The sequence below is a fragment of the Culicoides brevitarsis genome, chromosome 3, assembly GCF_036172545.1.
Source record: "Culicoides brevitarsis isolate CSIRO-B50_1 chromosome 3, AGI_CSIRO_Cbre_v1, whole genome shotgun sequence".
In the NCBI taxonomy this organism is placed as follows: Eukaryota; Metazoa; Arthropoda; class Insecta; order Diptera; family Ceratopogonidae; genus Culicoides; species Culicoides brevitarsis.
Window position 1 is genome coordinate 35,581,585 of NC_087087.1, and position 23,629 is coordinate 35,605,213.

The 23,629-nt window shown below is 31.0% G+C and overlaps 6 protein-coding genes across 6 annotated transcripts; 4 read left to right on the forward strand and 2 right to left on the reverse strand.

Annotated features, from left to right (window-relative positions):
• The first annotated feature begins 1,364 nt into the window (after positions 1-1,364).
• LOC134834199 (uncharacterized) lies at positions 1,365-14,297 on the forward strand. Its single transcript, XM_063848782.1, has 9 exons — positions 1,365-1,417; positions 6,943-7,094; positions 10,353-10,617; positions 11,138-11,351; positions 11,628-12,478; positions 12,531-12,726; positions 12,786-13,062; positions 13,124-13,906; positions 13,969-14,297. Exons 2-9 carry the CDS (start codon positions 7,002-7,004, stop codon positions 14,146-14,148), a joined length of 2,859 nt encoding a protein of 952 aa, XP_063704852.1. The 5' UTR covers positions 1,365-1,417; positions 6,943-7,001; the 3' UTR covers positions 14,149-14,297.
• Position 14,298: 1 nt separating this feature from the next.
• On the reverse strand, positions 14,299-15,512 carry LOC134834198 (zinc finger Y-chromosomal protein 1-like). Its single transcript, XM_063848781.1, has 2 exons — positions 15,348-15,512; positions 14,299-15,295 (listed from the first exon to the last, which is right to left on the reverse strand). The coding sequence occupies exons 1-2, from the start codon at positions 15,450-15,452 to the stop codon at positions 14,315-14,317; spliced, it is 1,086 nt and encodes a 361-aa protein (XP_063704851.1). The 5' UTR covers positions 15,453-15,512; the 3' UTR covers positions 14,299-14,314.
• Positions 15,513-15,967: 455 nt separating this feature from the next.
• On the forward strand, positions 15,968-17,387 carry LOC134834784 (zinc finger Y-chromosomal protein-like). Its single transcript, XM_063849561.1, has 2 exons — positions 15,968-16,134; positions 16,195-17,387. Exons 1-2 carry the CDS (start codon positions 16,027-16,029, stop codon positions 17,236-17,238), a joined length of 1,152 nt encoding a protein of 383 aa, XP_063705631.1. The 5' UTR covers positions 15,968-16,026; the 3' UTR covers positions 17,239-17,387.
• A 617-nt stretch (positions 17,388-18,004) lies between these two features.
• On the forward strand, positions 18,005-19,827 carry LOC134834159 (aldehyde dehydrogenase, dimeric NADP-preferring-like). Its single transcript, XM_063848727.1, has one exon. It carries the CDS (start codon positions 18,110-18,112, stop codon positions 19,595-19,597), a length of 1,488 nt encoding a protein of 495 aa, XP_063704797.1. The 5' UTR covers positions 18,005-18,109; the 3' UTR covers positions 19,598-19,827.
• Positions 19,828-20,022: 195 nt separating this feature from the next.
• On the forward strand, positions 20,023-21,528 carry LOC134835567 (aldehyde dehydrogenase family 3 member B1-like). The gene has a single exon (XM_063850447.1). It carries the CDS (start codon positions 20,023-20,025, stop codon positions 21,526-21,528), a length of 1,506 nt encoding a protein of 501 aa, XP_063706517.1.
• Positions 21,529-21,547: 19 nt separating this feature from the next.
• Positions 21,548-22,642, reverse strand: LOC134834549 (uncharacterized). The gene is made up of 2 exons (XM_063849269.1): positions 22,504-22,642; positions 21,548-22,441 (listed from the first exon to the last, which is right to left on the reverse strand). The coding sequence occupies exons 1-2, from the start codon at positions 22,615-22,617 to the stop codon at positions 21,650-21,652; spliced, it is 906 nt and encodes a 301-aa protein (XP_063705339.1). The 5' UTR covers positions 22,618-22,642; the 3' UTR covers positions 21,548-21,649.
• Positions 22,643-23,629: the final 987 nt, after the last annotated feature.

Genomic DNA, 23,629 nt, shown 5'->3' on the forward strand with positions numbered 1-23,629 from the left:
AAATGTATTCTCTCACTTTTGATATTAGTTTCTCTCTCTCAAGATTTCCTACCCAGACGATCGTCATCGTTCAGTGCTTCATAGTAAGTAAAAGACATCGTACACACAAAGCCGATATAAAAGTTGTTTTGTGAAGTAAAGAAGAGAAATGTTGTAGGTATTATTTTGAAAATTTAGTTGGTCGTTGAAATTCATTCGGAGTGGATGTGTGCATTTACTAATGCGTGCATTTTACCTTCTTTAAGTGTTAAAAAGACGTTAATATTGTAATTGCGGTGTAATATTTAGTGTCGTTTGTTTATTTTTGAAAAACAAAATTTAAATAAATATAAACAAAATTATTTAAAAAAGTATACAATACAAAATATACATAAAAATTATTTTAAAAGTGTAAGTTTTTCAAAAATTAAAATAAAAAAAAATTAAATTAAACTTGCAATTTTCTACTAATTTGTGCTTTTTTGTAATACTGACATTGCGAACAATTTTCTATTTCATGAAAGAAAGTATCTGTTATCACAAGAAATAAGCAAAAATTACATGTTTTGTGCATCGGAGAGACGACGCGATGAAAGGCAAATAAATAAATAGAAAGTAATATTTGAATGGACACGATGAACGACCTACATCTACAAAATCCGAGTGAGCTTGAAAAGAACATAATACATTCATACGTGATCGAAGACCATAAGTGTGTTGTTGTTTATACAAGGCTGTAATTTTTTTAAAGAAAATTTTTGCACCGAACGGCGACGATGATGATGGATGATGATGTTATTTACGCTTTTAATAATGATTCAATTAAAATGAAATTATTGTTCTTTAACAGAAATTTTTTCCATGCCTTTCTTCATGAAGAAATGAAGAAAACTCAAAGAAGTTTTAATGAAGCAATAAAAATATTACGAGTTAAATAAAATAAAAAAGACCACCGAAGTCTTTTGTTTTCAAACTTTTTGCAACATCATCATTAATTCATTATTAAAAGGAAAATAAATAAAAGCATACCTTAAGGGATAATTTTCATTGCCATTCTTCAGAAATTGTTTGAAACATGCCTAAATAATTATAACATTTGGAATCAATTAAAAAAAAAACAATAACAAAACTTACATGATAATAAACAATTAATGAAGGTCGATAACAGTTTATTGACACTCTATTCCTCGCATGTCTAATTAACGTTAATTTTAAAGTAAATATTACGTTCAAAAAAATCAATTAGTTGAAAATTGTGAGTTTAAGAAAAAAATATTAAAAAAATAATTTATTGATAAAATAATTTTACAGAAAGTGATGTCTTAAAAAAGTGATTATTTCTCGAAAAAAAAAATAAATTCTTGAATTTGAATAACAAATATTAAAAAAAAAATACAAATACCTTTTACTGGAATAGCTGAATATATAATTAATTGAGGTAAGGTTATACATTTTAAATTTGGTATCTTAAATTTTTTCATTCTTAAACATTCTAATAGCGTGAAAAAAGTAAATTGCTCTTAATGATCATTGCACGACACCAAAATCATTTGAAACTGCAGCAAATGTCTAAATACTTGAGTGACTATCAACTTAACAAAAACCCATATAAAAGAAATAAACAATGTAATGCAATATTTGAGTTGTAATCCGAACCAAAATATGTATCATTTCATTGTATTTCTGGTGTCTCAAATGCGCTTTGAAGGTTATAACAGAATTTTCTTTGAAAACAAATCCTCGGTTAGCAACGTTCACCAAAATATTTCAAAGAAATAATAATGAGCAACGCTAAAAATGGGTTAAATGTATATTTATAATACAAAATTAGAGACAAAGTCGTGCACTACCCTATTTTGCAGTTGTATGCAATGCGCCACATTGACCAGACTCTCAATATTTCAAGTTTTGTGTTGGTAAAAAGGGTGCAGTTCGTACATAAAAATGATTGTTTCTCGAGTTGGATTTACAACTGAAACTAAGTATAAGAGGATCGAGCTAAATTTTTGTGAAAACGGGACTATGAATCACAAATCAAGTCAAAATTTTAACAACGTGATTCGATCCGCTAATCATAAAGTCAATTTTTCGTAATTTTCGATAAATAATCATTGTGCGTGCAACCGATGTTAATAACAATTGTAAACGCGGAGACTTGTTAGCACTTGTGAACAAACTTGTCACTTTACGTCGCCGTGCACACTTGAATGAGACTTTGATTTTTTCCGCATATTTTTTTCTGCGACAAAAGAAAACTTCTTCAAAATGGGTCAAAAGTAATTAAAATTCTGAATGAATTGTAAAAGATTGGCATTGTGTGTAAAAATCAAACAACTATGCTCTAAATAAAAGTTTTTCCAAGAAATTAAAATTCACTTCATGTTTTATTCTGAATTTCTTTTGTAATACGTCTTCATTTTGTTGAAAAAAAAAACCATCATTAATCAAGGTTGAGCGCAATTATTGCACTTGACTGACAATTTTAGGTTGATTTCATTTATTTTTATTAGATATCGACACACATATTCAAATTACATATTTCTAACGAGTCCCAATTTTCGTTAGATGTCGATCACGATTGCTATTTTTATGACTTGCGATATTGATTTGATTGAATGCAAAAATAATATTAAAGAAACACTTGCTTATAAACTCATTTTGTGGTTGTATAAAGTCAAAGGTCGACAAATTTAAGGTTTTTGGTTAAAAACCGCTATATAACATAAAAATATTTTAGAAATTGTTTAATAACGGCACACAATATAAGAATATGCAGAAAAAAAAACTTGCGATTATTTTTATTTTTTTACGATTTTCACTCATTTTATATAATTTTTATATGTTTATTGCTTTCATTCATCTTAACTTTTGTTTAAGGTGTTAATTAATTCATATTTTATGTTTATTACTTTCAGAACCATTTTTCATTGTTTTGTGATTTTAAGTAAATTTTTTTTATTTAAACTTTATGAAAATATTTTTTTTTTGTTTAATAGAATTCCCATAAAAAATTGTTACCGTTTAATTTGAGTTTTTGTGTCAAATTTTTATCTTGATGTTTTAAGAAATTTTTAAAAGCTATAGAAAAAAGTTATATTCATAAAATCGTATGTTTTTTTTTAATTTTCGCTTCAAATATTTAAATATTCTCAACTCTATACTTTATATTTAACAGAATGACAAAAAAAAATTTTACTGACAGACAAATTTTTGTTAATTTATCATTTTGCGAAAATTTCTCACAGCAGTTCTTCGTAATAAGACATGAAAACAGTAGGATACATTTTTTTCTATAACTTTACTTTGTATAAAAAAATGCGAGTAACAATTGATCATAATTAACATATTACCATTAAATAATTCATTTCACAAAATAATTCAAAAATCTTAGCTGCTTCTTCTTTTATTATTTTTGTTTGTCGATGCACTCAATTTCACTAAATAATGGCGTTACTTCGTTAATGCGACACTACTTTTGTGCTCTTTTGATCAACATACATATTTTTTAGCATATGCATAAAAGCATAAAAGTTAAGTCGTGATCAAAAACGAATGTGTTATACATGAATTTTACGACTTCAACCTTGATCTGAGAGCTGTCGGTAAATCGAATTACCGAATGTGTCGAACGCTTTTTGTTCGCTTTGTAAAGACATCAAAATTTTGATTGAAAGGAAAATTTGTTAAAAATATTTCTATTATTTTGAATGCTGCCGACACCGCCCGTGTTTGGTAACACTATTTAACAAAAGTTATAATAATAAAAAATACACAATAACAATTGTGCTTACATGAAAGCGTGCAATTTCGAGTATTTATTAAAAATAATAATTTTTATAAACGGTGCAGATGGTATAAATTGAATGTTAAAGAAAAGCAAATAAGTAATAGAGCGTTTTTAATAATACGTAATTGTACAAAATTTAATGATTAATTATTACAAAAGAGATTAAATGTTCATTGATCGTGTTTCGTGAATGATTTTACTTCGTATCTCTCGTTCGATGATCTGTATTTAGTAGCTGCGGAACAAATTTAATCAGCTTTAAGCTCTTCATTAGCTTAAAAAGATTATTTTTTTTAAATTTTTTTTTATTGAAATTTTCAACTTTTTTTTGGTCTTAACGAAATTTTAAATGAGACAATATTAGAAGTTTAACCTTTCTACTAAATTGTTAAAAAAGCTTTAAATCGGTCAAACATATGCAAATTTATTTTAGAAGCGTTTTAATAATAATAAATTTTAAGTAAAAGTTTTGACACTTCTTTGTTCAATATTTGTCTGTTAAACATCTATACAAACTTTAAATTTTTATCATTTTTGCTATCGATAGCTTTATTCTGACATCCGGCGAAAAAATTTCAATTTTTCAACGAGTGAAATTTTTGATTTTGCATGGTTTTCATATAAAATAAGATCGTTAACAAAAATATAACTTTCAAAATTTATTTTTTAACATTTCAGAATCCAAGATACGGAAATATTTAAGCCTTTATTTGCTTAATTTTGACATCCGGAACGAAATTTACAACTTTATCGGTAAATTTTACTTTTGCAGAATTTTTCTATTGTACGAAAATCTGACACAAATTTGAAAACTACAATTCCTTTTATTAACACAAACCACAAAAATTATCCATTAATTTGTCAAATCAACCAGATGATAGATTTCTTTGTTCCATCTTCGCCTCTTTCTTTCTCGATTTGATTTTGAGTTTATAGACGAATGATCTAACATCAATTTGCTATTTTTTTTGCTCAATTTCCATTATATCAAATTACTTTTTTTTCTAAACACATTTCTTTCGTACAAAGTTAATTTTAGACTTCTTGTGTAATCTGTATTTTTCTTGTTGTTTTTTTTCTTTGTTGATTTCATGATTGAATTCAAACTTGGCACAACAAAAAAATAGCCAAATGTAAATAATAATCATGATAACACGGAAACAAATCAATGCATATCTATAACGCAACAGTTATGCGAGAAAACTAAAGAAAATTATTTCGTAATGTTTTTTTTTTGTTAGATTTTATAACAACCAGAAAATATTTATCTTGAAGAAGTACAAGAAGAAAAATCTATCGATGACTTTCATTTAATAATTCGGTCAAGTGCAAAAGTCGTATAAAAGAGCATTCATTAATTTTAATTTTTTGAAAGGTGCCTTAATAATACTTATCAATTTAAAGAGAAAATCTTCTAAGAAGCAAGCAATAAAGAAAAATAAATGAAAATCACGATGAAATTATTTTACATTCACTTCTAAGCTCATTTTCTTTGCTGGATTTGAGTTAATAATAATATTCAGCTTCCACTTTTACTTGCATTTCGTTTTCTTTTCTTTACCTGTTTTACGATTTTTTTAATTCGAGATAAAAAATATCAAAACATGAAATTGTAAGTAAAATGCAACATTCACTGATATCATATCTTCCGGATTTGAGCACATAAATATCAGTCGATTACAGGTTTTTTTTCTCGCGCGTGATAAAATGCAGGTGAAATTAACAAGATTTGAGACGAATTGACTGAGTAACAAAACAAAAAAAAAAAACTAACGGAACAAATTTCTTAATCAGGTTGAAAAAATAACATAAACAAACAGATAATTGTCATGCATTCCTTGTTCATTAATTGAATAACATGCGAGAGAAATTCAAATTTATTAGGATAAAATGAGATTTCCCAATGATTTGAACAATGAGACATTCAACATGTTTCGCAGTTACACACATTCTATTTTTTGATTGTTGGCAACGAACGTGATTGAAATGAGAAAAAAAAAGCTAACCGATGACGACTACCGGATTGAGCAAACAAACCAAACGTGCGTTGTTATAAGAAGATGAAAGACCACTTTCTCGTGTATCTTTCCATCTAAACTCATTGATTTGTTGGAGTGATCCGTAAATGATGAGATCAAGTTTTAAATTAGTTGTTGTTATTATTATTTATGAATTTTTTTTTTCTTTTGATGCGATTTATATTGTATCCGGAAAGATTTTTGTTTGAAAAGGAGATTAAAGTTACTTTCTCATCAATTTAGGAATTATTATTTTTTACGCAAATTTTGACTGTTGACTCAATATCAAATCAAAATATTTGATTTTCATGAAATTTCTTTAGATATTTTTTTTCTTTAGTCATAATTAAGCAATTTTATATGCGTTGTTTTTCCATTCTCGCACAATACGAGAAACAAGAACATGCAACATGAGAAAATTTTATCATGACTCGCATGATTATGCAACTGCTAGATGTGAAATAATGCGCAGCGAATAATAATTAACAATAAAATTAATATGTACCTTTTTTGAACATTTTCTTAAAAAACAGAGAACAATTGTAACTGCTGTTAAAATGTAACAAACCACGTTGTTACACGGAAAAAAGATGAATTTCGCGTCAATTTTGGACATTGTATCTCACAACTCTGTCCTTCAGTAGCAATTATTATCTTCGTTCGTGTTAATTTCCGTACAAAAATTGTTTTAAATTTTGGAAAACAATGACATTTGGCAGCCAGCGTGAGAGAATAAATTTAAAAAATGCACGTAAAATAAGTGTAACAATAACAGAAACTGCGCGCATTAAGAAAAATTGTTCATAATTTGAAGATTTTCTTTTATTACTTCTATTATTTTTTATTGTTGGTTTGTTACTTGATGAGAACCAAACGAATGATGAAGATGATGTTGAGCAATTCGCATCGACGAGCAATGTGTGTGCGTTTATTTTTTTTTTTTGCCAAGTACGCGAACGCATATGATACGGTTCACTGAAACCAATGATGAAAAAGAAAAACATTTAAGCTGATTTACGGACAAGTCCTCCCAAACAAAATGTTGCGTAAAACTTTTGTTAATAAGTTGTTCGTGATTCACAAATATATCGAAATTAATTTGACACCAATTCAATTTTTTTTTTAAGAAATTACTAACGATTTTTTTTTTATTTTTAGATTTACGACAAACGAAAAACATTGAAAATCAATGCGGAAAAAACAACATTAGCAGCAACATGACGGCTAAAATTGATAATGGAAACGAGTTAAGTCAATGTGAGAACGGGCATGCAGATAAACATAAAAAGAAAGCTAAGGAGAAACGAGATGTAAGTAACTTTTATTGCCATTTATGATTATTATTCACTTTTTTTTGTGCAAAAAAGGCATAGATACATTTTTGTTCTTTCTATGAATTTGTGAAAGATTTGCCTTGACACCGTTAGTTTTATACACATTTCCGCATATTGCGTTTTTTTTATTTTTTGCTTGCATCTATTAAACGTTAAATATTATTTGTGAAGTAAAAAGAAACCTCAAAGTACATGCATGCATGAAATGATGGCCAAGTTCAATTTCTTGGCAGTTTATTTAATGAGAAAAGTTTTATTTAACCAACCATGCGTTACCAAATATTTAAATATGTACGTTTCTCTTCATTTTTGTTTTTTTTCGGACTTTTGTTTTAATATGTTAATGTATAATTAAAGTTTATTAAATAAAAAGTAAAAAAAAATAAGAAAGGAAGTATTCATTAAAAATTCTTCCATTAAATTTTTCGACAAAAATTGCATCTAAAATTGAATAAAAAATAAAAAAATAAATAAAAAAAGATAAAAAAAAATAAGAAAGGAAATATTGACTAAAAATTATTGTATTAAATCAAAAGATACATTTTTCAAAAAAAATAAAAAAATAAAAAAAAAATAAATAAATAAATCTAATAATAACTAAATTTAACATTGAACAATAAAACTTTTAAACAACAAATCTCTGTCTAAAAATATTTTCTACACTAACTATCTGCATAAACATGCAAAAAACGCAAAATAAAAACGACAGTAGGTCAATTATCGTCATCACATACATTTTTAGTTGAAACTACTTTATAAAATTTAAAGCAAGTCTTTTAGCATTCATTTCTACTTAACGCTATATATACCAAAAGCGAGTACAACACCTGTTACTTGTTTCGGTTGTTTTTGCACAAAACTAGAATTTCATTGCAATTCAACAAAATTTATTGCAACTTTTCTTGCTCGAATTGCCTTGCGGTGCAAAAGAGAGCGACTTGTCGAATGCATTTAATACAAGTTCGTCGCTTGTTTAAACACAAGTCTTTCGTTTCTTTCTTAATTATTGGCTATCAAATGACCACTTTCTGTTTCACGTACTCAGTAATTATTCCTTCGGGTAAACTCATAAAACCATGACTCCGTGACAATTTAACGACGATAACGATCGATGTCTCCAACGGTTTCTGCAATAAATGCTCCATATAGTATCAACTGAACATGTTCATAATGTTTTATTTACTTTCACTGAACAAAAATTAGTTGCTTTGTTTCGTAAACTTTGTCTCATTGACCAACTGACCAGATTATTATACAGTTTATCCAAGTAATTAATGTTAACGGTACCATTGTCGTTTATTTTCTTGCTTCAACTAATTTTTTGTGTTTTTTTTTATTATTTTTTATTTTCTTTTGCATTGTGTGTAGATTCTAATCCAGAAAATTCGCAAAAATGTTACAGTCGAATGATTTTGACGCACGTTCAAAAATCAATCATACACGTGCTTATTAACAATTTTTCACTTACAAAAAATTTTTTTTTTTTGCTTTGCAAATAAATAACAATAATTGAAGTCCATTTTTTTAAATTTCTCAGTGAGACTTATCTCAAAGCCTAATCTTGCTTTCATGCAAAATGAATTAAAGACATGTTAAACCATTTTTCGTTTTTTTCCTATTTGAACACAAGGAAAATATGCAACATTTGGTAAATTTGGTGCATGCAAAAGTCAAGACATAAGTCATGAATACAGTTAAATTGTAATTACATCATCGAGGTTTTATTATAATTTTTTTGTGTTTAAATATTATTATTATTTAGTCATTCATGGCTTTGTAAGATACCTTCAACACGTTCTGAATAAAGTATATAGAGTTGTAATTTTAGGTTCCAATGAGTCGTGACAATACGCGAATAGACAATGTGGTTTATCAGGCGGTTTGGAAAGTGACAAATTATTAAAATTGAATGTTTTCGAAGGATTTGGCTTTAATTCAAAAACTCAAATTGTTGAATAATTTGTTTCAAACCATCACAAAATACAAAAAACAGCAACGATGACTCATACTTTTGAAACAACTGCATCGTTTATTGTTCCTCAGTTCAGTAGGCCATCAGCAAAACTTTCACTCGACACTCAAAAAATATATTCTTGTTCCTTCGCCGACGAATGAAAGTGATAAATAAACTCATGAATGACAACATTTCGCAATAACGAACCTAATCTTATATGCTTAAAATACAATTTTGTGGTCTACTTATGAGGAGCGTCGTCATTGTGTTGCATGCAAAAGACCGTGCCCAGAAAAGAGAGAAAGAAGAAAGACGGCAAAAAATTTCTTTTCGTCTTTATCTTTGTGCTTTATATTCAATATTCACGTATGTGAATATATTTTTAACAGACATGCATTCGGCGTCAAAATTCTCGTACACTAACACACATATGAGAAATTATGAATAAAATTAAAGACTTTATAAATGAATGTAATAAATTTATAATGAAAGTAAACTCTAACAATACGAGATACGAAAAGAAAATAAGAGTGAATTTTAATTAAAAATCGAGTCAAAAGCATTTTCATGCTCATTTATTAAACAAAACAAAATGACTTTAGTCAACTTAACTGTAAAAATCAAATATTTAAACAAACTGACCCAAATTTAATCCATAGAGTGGGCTTTCTTTTTTTTCATCATCATCATTGTTTGAATGAACGACACTTACAAACCACAATTAGTCAAGTAACTATACATCTAATGCGATAATTATTAACAATGACGACTTGATGAGTGTTAATGTTCGTGTCTCATCTTCTTCTTCTGAAGATTTTTATCAATCTTGGCGATCAAAGAAGACGTTTTAATGAAACAAAACGCCTAATTGCACGTAAAAATAAATAAATGGGAGCTCTTATTACGTGATTTTTTTTTTCGGGTTACAATTCGTAAGCAAGACAGAATTGGAACTTTCTTTCTACCAACATAAATGAACACAAAATAAAATCAAGCAGTCGTGAAAATACAAATTTTATCTGAATCAGTAATCTTTCTATGCTTGGATAATTGATGCAGTGCAAGAAGGAAATAAATAGCGGTTTGAAATTGGTCAAGAGCAGAAAATAGAGCGAAAATTGTGCTACATTCTTAACTTGTTAGCTACTTCTTTCATTATATTTTATGTTAATTTTGCGATTAATTACGAAGATCATGCAACTTAACGCATTTTAAATTCTAATCATTTTTAATTTAGTGTTAAAAAAAATTAATTTTATGTTTTTTTTTTTTAATTTTAGAGCCATCAAAGTCGCCATGAGAATGGAAAATCGCATCACGATCATATGAATGGAAACGCAAACGCAGGACACAGACCATCGAAGCACTGTCATCGACATCACAGTCGAAGTTCGAAAGCAGAATCAGTTTTGTCTACATTGTCATCGGATTCGGATATTCGATTCACGCGCAAAAAGTTGGGCGATAACCAAAAATGTGGTTGCGCATTAATTGCTGGTTTTCTCGTTGTTCTTTTGTTGGCAGCTACACTTTTCTACATCGGGTGTAAGTATACAATTTTCAATTAAAAAAGTATAATTTACAGTTTTTGCTTGTTAATGGCGATGTTTTACATAGATAACGTCCTTTTCGAAAGTCGAATGAACATTGTGTAACGAAAATCGAAAAGAAAAAAAAAACGTCGTTGCTGCTACTTGAAACAAAAACGTTTGTTATGCAATTTTTCAAGTCGCTCATTGATATATTTAAAAATTTTTATATTTAATTATCTATTGTTTGATACATTTTTCCCTCGCACCACGTCATCATCAAAAAAAGCGACAGACTTGTCGTGCAAGACAATAGTTTTTCATCGCATTTTTCACATTTAAATCATTCGAATTGCCAACAATGAAATGTGTTTTTCTTATCATTCCATTTTACTTTCACAACTAAACAAGTGCCTCTAATCACGTTTGTTAGCGGAATTCCCATTCATTGGAGATACATATGGCATTCACCTCTCTTTATAACCGCATTAATAATAATAAAATATTAACTTTTCCCTTTCATTTGAATTTTTCAGATTCGTATTTGCATCCAGGCCCCTTGCCAAATCGAACGTTTCAAGGACGCTTCACTGTAATTGAAGGCGAACGTTGGACCTCATCGTTTGCCGATCAGAATTCACTTAGCTTTAAGACTAGCAGTAGAGATTACCGTGAACGCCTGAATTTAGTCATTAGAAAGTCTGATTTACGAGATCCATATGAAGGATGCGAAATTTTAGCTTTAGATGGGTAAGTTTTTAAAAATAATTTTTGAGCTTTTTCATGAAAATTTTTGAATCTCATCAAAATGTTAGATTAAACTATTAACATGAACTTCCTTGACAAAGTTTAAAAAAATTTAATTTTTTTCGAAAATCAAAATAATTTATTTGTGAAATAATTTTTTTTTATTTTTTAAAAAAAAAAAAAAAAAAAAAAAAATTTTTAAACACGATTTAAGAAAATTTCTAAAATTTAAAAAAAAAAAAAAAATGTACCTTTAACTGATTGTTTATTCAATTACAGAAAAGAAGAAAACGATGATCTCACCATACTTTTCGCGTTGTATTTTGAACCATATGCCGCTCTTGTATCTGCTGCTGAATTGCATGCCATCTTAATGGAGGAGATTATTAATCCTGTGCCGCGTTATTTTGCCAATATCACAATTGATCCCAACAGTTTGGAAATAAAAGAAATTAGTGCACGTCATTTTGACGACATCATGGGAACATCATCTTCTCCGTTGGGCAGAAGTAATTCTGATCACGCAGCGACAAATAATTTCCATTCAATGCCCGTAATACCGCAATGGAAATGTGAAGCGATGACTTTGCCCTATTGTCGATCTATGGGTTACAATATTACGACATACCCTAACTATTTGGGACATGCCAACATTGATGCAGTAAAAGAAGATTTAATTTCTTTTCGAGATCTCGTGGATGCTGAATGTTATCGTCAAGCATATGATTTTGTATGTCGAGTGTTACAACCGCCATGTATCGAAAGAGTACCATTAGAGCCATATCCAGCGCCTATTTGCCGACAATATTGTCAAGATTTTTGGGCAGGATGCGGCGAAAGAATTCCTCAACGTCTGAAAAAACTTTTGGATTGTGAAAAGTTTCCTGAATCGAAGGGAGCACAAAGTTGTCAAAACGCTCCGGGATGTGTAACGGATTTACAGTCGAAAGCATTGTCATCGAGACTTTGTGATGGAATTGCAGATTGTCCTGATTTTACTGACGAAACAACTTGTGCATTCTGTCCTTCGGGATCAATGTATTGCGGAAAGGGACGTCGTTGTATTGCGCGAGAACAAAGATGCGACGGAAATATCGATTGCGAAAATGGATCTGATGAAAAAGATTGTCGTAAGTTTTTTTCGCATTTTTTTTTGCCAAAATTCATGGTTTTTTTTTATAGTTTCAATTACTCCTTTGGTCTCATATTTGGAGAAACCTTTGCCAATCACCCCACAAAGAGCTCAATTTGATTCTGAGGGATTTGCTGTGTTTACAGAAAAAGGCGTCGCAGGCAAGATTTGCGCTGAAGGAATGGAAAGAGGTTCGTTTGTGCGAAAAACTGTCGCAGAATCACTTTGTAAGGCATTAGGATACGAGTAAGTAACTTACAAAAGTTAATTTTGATAAGTTTCATTAAAAATTTTTACTTTCTTAGGAAAGTTTCTTTCTCTAAAATCACGAATGACACAGAGCCTAATGGAAATTATGTTCGCGTTCTTGATCCAAAAGCTCATGAAATCTCGTTCGTACGAACGCCATGCAATAGTCGACAAGTTTTATATGTTAGTTGTGAGAATTTAGAATGCGGTATGCAATCAGGAATTGGAATTGGCGAAACTCCAACTACTCTACCGAAAATGGCGTCTCCGGGAGATTGGCCTTGGTACGTTGCATTGTTTCGTGCTGATACACATGTTTGTGATGGATCATTGGTAAGATAATTTTTTTTAATTTTTTGTGATTAATTTTTTTTATAAATTTATCGATTTTTAGGTATCAGAAGATTGGGTTTTAACAACTGATAGTTGCTTTCAAGGACAATCGAAGGCGATTTGGATGGCAGTTCTTGGAAATGTTCGTCTTTCTTCTACATCGCCATGGACTCAACGTCGTCGCATCGTTGGAATGATAAAATCTCCTGTTGAAGGATCAACAGCTGCTCTCATTCGTCTCGAAACGCCTGTAACTTTTTCAGATTTCGTTCGACCAATTTGCTTACCTGATAGTGCAGTTGCAACAAATGGCATTCGTCGCATGGATACTTTTGTGAATGAAGAGGATTACATTGATGATGCACATGATGATAATTTTGTTCCGCAAGCGTTGAAATTTGAAGCTACTCCTTTGAGTTTTGTCAGCGGATTGCGAAGATTATCGGAAAGAAAACGTTTAAACGAAAACACGCAGTATTTTGTGTCGCCAGAAGAAGAAGAAGATGCCATTGCTTCAGAAAGTGAGGATTACGATACGCATTACGAAAAATATCAATCAGATGAGGAGAATTTGATGCCAAAGGCAGAAGCTGTTGTCGTGTCAAACGAAACAATTAACGAAGTTGAAAATAAAACATCTGTGACGCCAAATACAGAAGCCATGACGATGATAAGAGAAATGATTTCATGGACTCAATGTAACACAATTGGATGGTCAAGACAAAGAGATCATCTTCAGAGAGTACAATTGAAAATTGGCGATATGGGCGCGTGCGAAAATATTTCAATAGCTACTGTCAATAGTCTTTGCACGGAAGCCTTGTATCACAAACAAGACTGTAGTGTAAGTTTTTCAAAAATTTTTGCTTAAAAAATTGAAAATTTAACATAATTTTTTCTTTACAGGAAGAAGAATTTGCGGGAAGCAGTATCATGTGTTTGTTACCTGACAACAAACGATGGGCAATTGTTGGTGTCGCGCCATGGCGAATTGCGTGTGCTCCTAATGGCATAGAACGCCCCCGAATGTATGATAAAATCTCATCGAATGCTGCTTGGATTCGAAGTGTAATTACCGCGGAATAGCAAATTATTTTTATTTGTAAATTTCCTTGTACATAAACCGAAAATTTAGTCATTTTTTCCCAATAAGTCACCTTACCTAAAAGAAAAATATTTATTAAAGTGAAAAATATTTACCAAAATTTGAATGAAATATATTTATATTTATTCGTTAAAATATTTCGAGATTTCACTCTGTTTTCAATTTGCTCGGAGACATGCTAAATGGTATATCTTTGTGAACTGTTCGTCGATGTCGCAGAAAATTTGCTCGTCGATGGAATACTTTATCACAAACATCACACGGAGACGTGATATTTTCCAAAAGTTTTTTCTTCTTAACCTCCTCAGGGACTAAATCTGGATGCTGACTTTGCATATGTCGTTCGACACTCATTTTGTTATAAAAACATTTTCCGCAAAAAGGACACTTATCGTTGAACTGTTTCAAGTGCTTTCGCTGATAATGTCGTTTCAAGTACATTGGCTTCGTATATTGCAATTCACATTTGTCGCATGCATACATGACTTTTTCAACTTTTGCTCCGATCCCGTGTTTCAGTTGACGATGAAGTTTCAACGCAACAACAGCAACTCCGCAATCAGGGCAAATATCACGTCGTCGTTTATAGATTTTGAGATGCACAGAGTCAATATGTCGTTTTAACGAAGATTTATCGAAGGAAGTTTTTCCGCAATGAGGACATACATCTTCGTAAATTCCTAAATGCTTCTGAAGGATGTGAGCTTTCATGAAATTGTACTTTTTGAAGGTAGCGCCGCAAATGTCACAGTAAAATGTTTGAACTTTTCGTGGCTTTTTGAGTGTTATATTGAACTCCTCTTTTGTGTCTTCTTCATCTTCGATTTCAACTTCGCCTGGAATGGATTCGACGTGTACAATTTGCTTTTTAGGAGAGATTTCGGTTTTTTTGATTAAAGTATCGTCTTTTCTTTCATGATTTGCATCATCGTCATCCGTTGAATCTCCATAGAATTCGTTCAAATCATTTGTTTCTTGTTTCACGATAAACTCTTCTTCTTGCAACCACGATTCTTGGATGGAATTTTGAACGGTTTTGATGGTATTGTAGAAGACATAGAACTCCGCAACGGTATTGTGACACTCGAGACAAAGAATTTCCAAGGATTGCGAATTGTTTTCATTTATCTACAAAATAAAAATTATTAAAAAGGAAAAAAATATGAAAGCATTATCTTACCTTAATTTTAAATATCTCGTATATGGCTTTTGTAATGTCTGATGATCCGAGTACCTTTACATGCACTTTTGCGTCTTTTAGACACAGCTTGCAAACATGCTCCATGTCAGATCTCGTGAATTATGAGACTTTTTCTTTGGAGACGAGATTCCGACTTGTTTGTTATTATTTTTGTTTTTAATTTTTTGAGACGAACGAAAGTGATATGTCAATATTTGGTATTTGAGTGAAGTTTCTACGATACCGTAATGTAGATAATTTTTAGAGAATATGAAAATCTGTTTTCCTTATGGTTTTTTTTAATTTCTTATATATGATTTTTTAAAATTATTTTCAACTTTAAACCCAAACTTTAAATATTAAATTTTATTTTGCTTTTAATAGTTATTATTTAATATTAAAATAATTATTTGAAAATACAGCTAAAAATTGATAAAAAAAAAATTATATTAAGAACATCAAAAAATTAAGAAAAATCTGGTTATCTTAACTTTAAAATTAAATTTCTCTTAATTTTTAGAGTTTTTCATTTTATATGAATTTTCAATTTTTTTCTCTTATAGTTATCTACATTACGGTATTATTTATTTTCAACTCTTAAAATTAATCAAATACTCTCAAATAACAAAAATTGGATTGCAAAAAAATAAAACAAAATAAGAGATTTATCACAGAAAAAATGCGTGAAAACGCATTAAAATGTCGTCTGTGTCTCAAAACGGACAATTTCAACTCGAATATAGATCGAAAGTTATCTGAAGCAATCAAAATATTATTTGAAATTGATGTAAGAAATTGTTTACCTTCTCAAATGAAATAAAATTTTATACTTTTTTTTGTTTTGTAGCTCGAAGAATCTCATGTTCCTTCCATTATTTGCTTGAAATGCACGAAAATCGTCTCCGACTTTTACGAATATTACTGTGATGTGAAGTCTAACCAAAATAAGTTTTTAAAAATATACGAGACTGAAGAAATTACCATTAAAAAGGAAGACTCCAGCGATATTTCTGACACAGAAATTCAATTTGAAGATGAAAACTTTGACAGTGAAAGCCGTGACGATTCAACCAAACCGATTGTCGAGCCGAAAATCGAGATTCGTGAAGTAACAAGTCAAATTGACGATTGTAAGAAACTACTTCAATACAGTTGTGATATTTGTGGTAATGAGTTCCGTACTTATACTTACTTGAAGCGGCATATCCATCTGAAACATTTGCGGAAGTACGACGTTGGTTGTAAAATTTGTGGAAAAGGTCTTTACGACACAACTTCGCTTAAACGTCACATTGACTCTGTGCACAAAAACATCAAACAACCTCCTCGTCGAACGCAATGTCCTCATTGTGGCGTCACAATTGCTAATCTCTCGAGTCATTTGAAGTTCAAACATCCATTACTTCGCGGTTTAAAAGGCAGAAGTGAAAATGATGTAAAAACTTTACCCGCAACGCCTGAAATTTACATTTGTGATCTTTGTTCGAGTACATTTGTGCGGAAACTTTATTTGCGTAAACACTTGTTGCAAAAACATTTGAACATCTTTGAGGATAAGTGCCCGCAATGTCAAAAAGGCTTTTATGACAAGACTGCTGTGAAGCGACACATTAAGGAGCATCACATGAGCGTTCGCCCGCCTCCCAAACGATCGATTTGCATAAAATGTGGAAAATATGTGACGGCAATTCAGTTGCATATGAGACGAGTTCATAATGCGAACAAGCCAGAGACAAAACCGAAAAGAATTTTGCCCAAAGTAGAGTGTCCCATATGTAAAAAGATGATCAGTAGTCGACAAGATAACATTAATGAACATAACAGAAGAGTGCATGGAGCGAACATTCCAAAGAAAGTTAAACAGAAAAAGGGAATTGGCAATTTGAATTAAGATATTTCAATAAAATAAAATTTCATTGAATAAAAAGCATTTGAGGAAATATTGAATTAGCAAAAAGTAACTTTTAACGGCTTTATTGTAATTTTCTTTATCAAAAAAATCATTTTTCATCAAAATAAGAAGGAATATTAAGTTTTTGAACAGGCTTTTACAATACAAGAATACAAAATTTTATTATATGTATTTAAAAAAAAAATATAACTTAAAAAAAAATTTTTAATCAACCAAAATTTTTTTTGAAATATTTTTTTTTTGTTTAGTAAATAATTGATTAAAATCAAAATTAGATCAGATTAGATAAAAAAAAATTTTTTACGAATTTTGATTTTTTTTTTTGTTTTATAAAATTTTTAGAGTTTTAGATTTTTTAATGCAAACTTGTGCTAAACGTGACAATAAACGTAAATAAACGGTCTGTTTTCTATAAACATTTGCTATACAGCGAAAACTACATATAGATAAACAAATTCAGTAAAATTGTTGTCAGACACGAATAAAACACTTCATGATATGACACACGGATGAAAAACAGATTACGTTCTGTTCAGTGTTATAAGTAAATGTACTCTGTAGTATCTCATTTAATTCACTGATATCATATCAGCCAACACACAAACACACGCTTTCGAGTAAGTATAGCGGGGTCGAAGGTCTGTTTCCAATACAACAGTCTCGCAAACTTCCATACGTTAGTGTTCGAAGCGAACGTTCTGTATATAAGTCAATTTTTCATTAATTAATCGGTGTGGCGGTCATTAAATTCATTATTACTATTATAAAAAAGTTACAGTGCAATTCAGTTTAACGCAGAACGTCGAAGTTGTTAGAAGTTCATTGTCAATAACGTTTCCGGGAAAAAATCATGAGTACTTTTGAGCATGTCATTGCCGGTTTGAGAGCTGCTTTTGCAAGCGGCAAAACGATGGATTTGGCTTTTCGCAGGAAACAACTTGTGGCTCTTCAACGCATGTACAAGGAATGCGAAACGGAAATGATTACTGCTGTGGCAAAGGATTTACGAAAAAGCAAACACGAAGCCTTGTTAGCGGAAATCATGCCGACAAGAAATGAAGTTGACGAGATGATTTCCAACTTGAACGAATGGGCAGCGCCTGAAAAACCATCCAAAACTCTCGTTAATATGCTCGACAAAATGATGATCGTGAACGATCCATATGGCGTTGTACTTGTACTCGGTGCATGGAATTACCCGTTGCAATTGACTTTAGTACCCGTTCAAGCTGCGATAGCTGCTGGAAATTGCGTTGTCATCAAACCAAGTGAACACGCATCACATGTTGCCAAATTTCTTGCCGATACAATCCCGAAGTATCTTGATAACGATTGTTATCAAGTAATCTGCGGAGGTATACCCGAAACGACAGATTTGCTGAAGAACAAGTTTGATTATATTTTTTATACGGGTTCGACGCGCGTTGGACAAATTATTCACGCAGCTGCCAATAAACATTTAACACCTGTTACGTTAGAATTGGGCGGTAAAAGTCCTTGTTTCATCAATTCTGATGCGGATATCGCCATTACAGCACGACGCGTGCTTTGGGGCAAATTTATGAATTGCGGTCAAACATGCATCGCTCCTGATTATATTTTGTGTAACAAGGAAACACAGGAAAAATTCGTAAAAGAAGCGAAAAAAGTTATTTCCGAATGGTATGGAGACGATGCAAAAGCAAGTCCTGATTTGTGTCGCATCATTAACCAAACGAACTTTAATCGTCTTCAAGGATTACTTAAAACGGGAAAAGGTCAAATCGCAATTGGCGGAAAAACAGTAGCTGATGATTTATTTATCGAACCTACTATTATCGAAAATGTTCAAAAATCCGACGCCATCATGCAAGAAGAAATTTTCGGTCCTATTTTGCCCATTGTTAATGTTCGTGATGCTGCTGAAGCAATTTCTTACATCAAGGAAGGCGAGAAACCATTGGCTTTATATGTTTTCACCAAAGATGCAAAAATTCAGGATTTATTCATAACTAAAGTGTCAGCAGGAGGCGTTTGTGTTAACGATACCATTTTACATGCAGCTGCGCCAAATTTGCCCTTTGGAGGAGTTGGTAATTCAGGAATTGGTGCTTATCATGGAAAATACTCTTTTGATACGTTTGTGCATAAGAAATCGGTGCTCATTAAGGATTTCAACAAGATTGGCGAAGCTTTGGCTTCGGGACGATATCCTCCGTACACAGAATCTAAAACGAAAAGGTTGTTAGGATTGATGCGACGTCGTGAATTTGGATTTTCATGCAAATACTTGCCACATACGGTTATGTTCTTATTGGGCGTTGCACTTACCTTGTTTGTAAAGCATTTCATCGATTGAATTTTCCAATTAAATATTAAAAACAACAAATAAATGCAGGGTATAGGTCTCCAAGTTTTAATATTAATAATGTAGGGATGTCATTTTATCAATTTTTTTGACAATATGTTCACCGAAATCTCGAGAAGCATTTCTTGAGAAGTTCAAATGAAAAAATTTCTTAAGATTTTATTTTTCTTCAAAGATTTTTTTCAGAAAATTTTTAATAAAAAAAAAGATTTTACTCAAAAACTAAAAAAAAAATATTTGAATATTTATGAATGTTAATTTTTTGTTAATATTAATCAAATTAATTTTTTAAATTGGAAAATCAAAAATTTTCAAACTATAAATTTGGATACCCCATAATTCAATATTAATGTATCTGTATAAATATCCACAAATTTTGCCTTTTATCGTCAGTCAGTTTGATAACTCCATTCGAAATGGTTTCATACGACAATCTTTTACAGCAAACGAATGCCGCCTTCGACAGTGGCAAAACGTTAGATTTGGCTTTTCGCAAGAATCAACTTCGCGCTTTGCGTCGTTTGTATCTCGAGCAAGAGGAAGAAATGCTTATCGCTTTAGCGCGCGATTTGCAAAAACCGCGACACGAAGCCCAATTGTGCGAAATTATATTTTTAAAGAACGAAGTTAATGATTTGCTTCACAATTTGGAAGAATATGCAGCAGCTGATACGCCATCGAAGCCATTAGCAAATATTTTGGATCAATTGTACATTTTCAAGGATCCTTATGGTATTGTGTTAATTATGAGTCCATGGAATTATCCTTTGGCATTATCGTTGATTCCTCTTGGCGGCGCTATTGCAGCGGGAAATTGTGCAATTATCAAGCCAAGTGAACTTGCGCCTCACACGGCAAGCTTTATTGCAAAATATGTACCAAAATATTTGGATTCTGAATGTTTTCACGTTGTTTGCGGAGGCGTTGAAGAAACTGCAGCTTTGTTACAACAAAAGTTTGATTACATTTTTTACACGGGTTCAACGCGTGTTGGACAAATCATTCATCAAGCAGCTAATAAACATCTTACGCCATGTACTTTGGAGTTGGGAGGAAAAAGCCCATGTTTTTTAGGTGAAGATGTAAATCTCGAACGAGCGACAAAACGCATTCTTTGGGGAAAGTTCATGAATGGCGGACAAACATGCATCGCTCCAGACTATATTTTGTGCAGTAATGAGGTTCAAAAGATTTTTTTGGAACATGCGAAAAATATCTTGACTCAATGGTATGGTGAGTATCCAAAAACAACTGCGGATTTGTGTCGCATTATTAATAAATCTCATTTCGATCGACTTACGAGCTATTTGAAATCTGGCGATGTCGTTATCGGAGGAGGTTTTGATCCTGTTGAACTTTTCATTGAACCAACAGTTCTCGTTAACGTTAAACTCGACGACCCAATCATGAATGATGAGATTTTTGGACCAATATTGCCGATAGTTAATGTACAAGATGCGATCGAGGCAGTGAAATTCATTCGATCGAAACCGAAGCCCTTGGCATTATATGTCTTTTCTGCAGATTCGCAAGTACAAAAGTTGTTCATTAAAAACGTTTCTGCCGGAGGGATGTGTATCAATGAAACTATTTTACATTATTCTGTCGATACTTTACCTTTTGGCGGAGTTGGATTGTCAGGATTTGGCAGTTATCATGGCAAAGAAACGTTTGATTCGATGTGTCATCGAAAGGCGTGTTTGAAAAAACGTTGCGATTGGTTAAGTGAGGCTTTGGGATCCTTTAGATATCCGCCGTTTTCGAAGATAAAGACAACACTTTTGTTGGAGCTGCTGAAACACAGGGATTTTCCGAAATTTCTCAAATATTTGCCATATTTCGTCGTTTTTGCGATGGGAAATGCCAGTTGTTGGTTTTATTATTCATACGCAAATCATAAAAATAATGTCATGTCAGAGTAATGCAAAACTTATCGAATCTCTATTCGCGAGAATGACATGCAGATACAAATATACGTAGTAAAAGATATAAAAAATTATTTATTAAACTATTGAAATTAAGTATGATTATTTGTAATTTTTTTCATTCAAGGCCTTTTAAATCAATATTTTTGTGTTTTATGCCAAAATAGTTTGTAATTTTGTTTCTTCGAACTTCAATTTTCTCTTTTTTAACTGCAAAATAATTCAATATCGATGGTTGTGATAACTTTCTTTTCATGGCACTGTGTAAGGCACTTATTACTCCTGTAATTTCTACATCAGAGTCTCGTGACTCTTGACTATTGGGTTGAGTTTCGTTTTGTGTAATTTCCTCATTGGATGTTGATTTTGAATTAGACGACGAGGATATTGTTGAGCTTTGACTTGCTATCATACTTTCAGAAGGCGTATAAGTTGGATCATTCGCGAAATCGTCACTAACATAGGTCTCTTGAGATGTAAATGTTGAAAGAGTGTCATACGAGTCGACTAAAGATTTTGGTTTTGTTACTTGCAAAAGAAGATTACTTTCATCATCACTCTCGATATGAATTGAACTTTGTGAATCAACTTCTTCTATGGAATTTTCCTCAGCATTTGATCGTTGCTCCTGTATTTCCGATTCAACGCCAATGTTAGAATTGCATCGTTCATCTTCTTTTACTATCCTCGAATCAAATTGACTCTCATCGATGCTGATTGTTGAATCTGAATCGTTTTCATCGAAGGTCCTTGAAACATTATTTTTTGCCAATCCGAATTTTTCGAGGCCCAAAAGGAGTTTTGTTTGATTTGCCATCTTTTCAATATAAAATGAGTAAAAATGAGACACTGTAGTTGAACATGAAGAGCACAAATGGCGTGGCAAAGTTTCATTTGATGAATCTAAAAGCTAAAAAAAACATTTTATTTAACAAAAAGTTTTAAATTTCACAGACACTTGTTGATTCTTACCCGTATTTTAAAAATATCCTTGAGAGCATTGATGACATTCATGGAAATTTCATGGTTTTGAGCATCAAAGTCAATTTCCAAACACAAGCGACAAAGATTTTCATTGTACTCCATGGAAAAGCATTAAAATTTCCTTCGAGTTTTCGGATTGTTTTATAAACAAATATGTATCGTATTCAAATACTTGTATAAATTTCAGCCGAAGACAAATTCGTTGATACACAATTATCAATTTCGTTCGTCTCAAAAGGAAAATAATTTTCATTAATTTTTTAATTATTTTAATCGAAAATATTCTTAATAAAAAAAAAGATAATTTTCGATAACACAAAAAATAATCATCAAAATGAAAAGCTCTTTAAATTTTTTTTATTTAAAATTTTTAATAATAAAAATTTATTTTAAATTTTACTTTATGAAAACCGGTAAAACCATAAGAGATATCCTTATGGAAAGTTTTTTTTTATTATTAATTTTTTTTAATTATTTTATTAAATAATAAATTCACGACACAAAAAAAAATCTAAAAAATATAATTCTTAACTGTTTTAGAAATTTTTTTTGTTCGACACATATTTTCATTGGCAAGGAAAAAAAGAATAAAATGAGCACTTTGGCATGCTACTGCATTTCAAAGCAATATAAGAAGAGATATCAGATGTATTACTCACAATTTTCTATTGTCATATCTCTTCACTCTTATAACAATGCAAACACAAAGGCATTGTGTTCCGATATAAATGAAAAGTGCATCTCAGATATCAATTTGAACGCAAAGTTCTCGATTTATTTATTTGATTTTATGTCGGAAATTTATTTTGATATTGATACGTTTGTCATTTATTTGCAGCACCAATTTTGTGACATTTCGTAATATGTACAAATATCTCAGAGACTTTTGCAAAATGAACGAATTATTTCCAATTTTTCAACAAATCACAACTTTTTCAAAAGTAATATTAAATAAATGCACTTTTATTGAAAAATTTTTGTTCTTTTGATCACTTTTGGAAGGATAGACTCACATATTTCTCATATCATAGCAACAGTTAATTACGAGATTCTGCTCCAATCCACATGATTCGCTGTCATAATCACTTGTATATGCATATGTAAACTTTACCAC

What these genes read in the sequence shown, in the direction of transcription:
- LOC134834199 (XM_063848782.1), top strand. Translation starts at nt 7,002, where the DNA reads ATGACGGCTAAAATTGATAATGGAAACGAGTTAAGTCAATGTGAGAAC. An exon ending in AAGCTAAGGAGAAACGAGAT is followed by an intron (nt 7,095 to 10,352) that starts GTAAGTAACTTT and finishes TTTTAATTTTAG; the next exon opens with AGCCATCAAAGTCGCCATGA. An exon ending in ATCACAAACAAGACTGTAGT is followed by an intron (nt 13,907 to 13,968) that starts GTAAGTTTTTCA and finishes TTTTCTTTACAG; the next exon opens with GAAGAAGAATTTGCGGGAAG.
- LOC134834198 (XM_063848781.1), bottom strand. Translation starts at nt 15,452, where the DNA reads ATGGAGCATGTTTGCAAGCTGTGTCTAAAAGACGCAAAAGTGCATGTA. An exon ending in ACGAGATATTTAAAATTAAG is followed by an intron (nt 15,296 to 15,347) that starts GTAAGATAATGC and finishes TTTATTTTGTAG; the next exon opens with ATAAATGAAAACAATTCGCA.
- LOC134834784 (XM_063849561.1), top strand. Translation starts at nt 16,027, where the DNA reads ATGCGTGAAAACGCATTAAAATGTCGTCTGTGTCTCAAAACGGACAAT. An exon ending in AAATATTATTTGAAATTGAT is followed by an intron (nt 16,135 to 16,194) that starts GTAAGAAATTGT and finishes TTTGTTTTGTAG; the next exon opens with CTCGAAGAATCTCATGTTCC.
- LOC134834159 (XM_063848727.1), top strand. Translation starts at nt 18,110, where the DNA reads ATGAGTACTTTTGAGCATGTCATTGCCGGTTTGAGAGCTGCTTTTGCA.
- LOC134835567 (XM_063850447.1), top strand. Translation starts at nt 20,023, where the DNA reads ATGGTTTCATACGACAATCTTTTACAGCAAACGAATGCCGCCTTCGAC.
- LOC134834549 (XM_063849269.1), bottom strand. Translation starts at nt 22,617, where the DNA reads ATGGAGTACAATGAAAATCTTTGTCGCTTGTGTTTGGAAATTGACTTT. An exon ending in AGGATATTTTTAAAATACGG is followed by an intron (nt 22,442 to 22,503) that starts GTAAGAATCAAC and finishes TGTTTTTTTTAG; the next exon opens with CTTTTAGATTCATCAAATGA.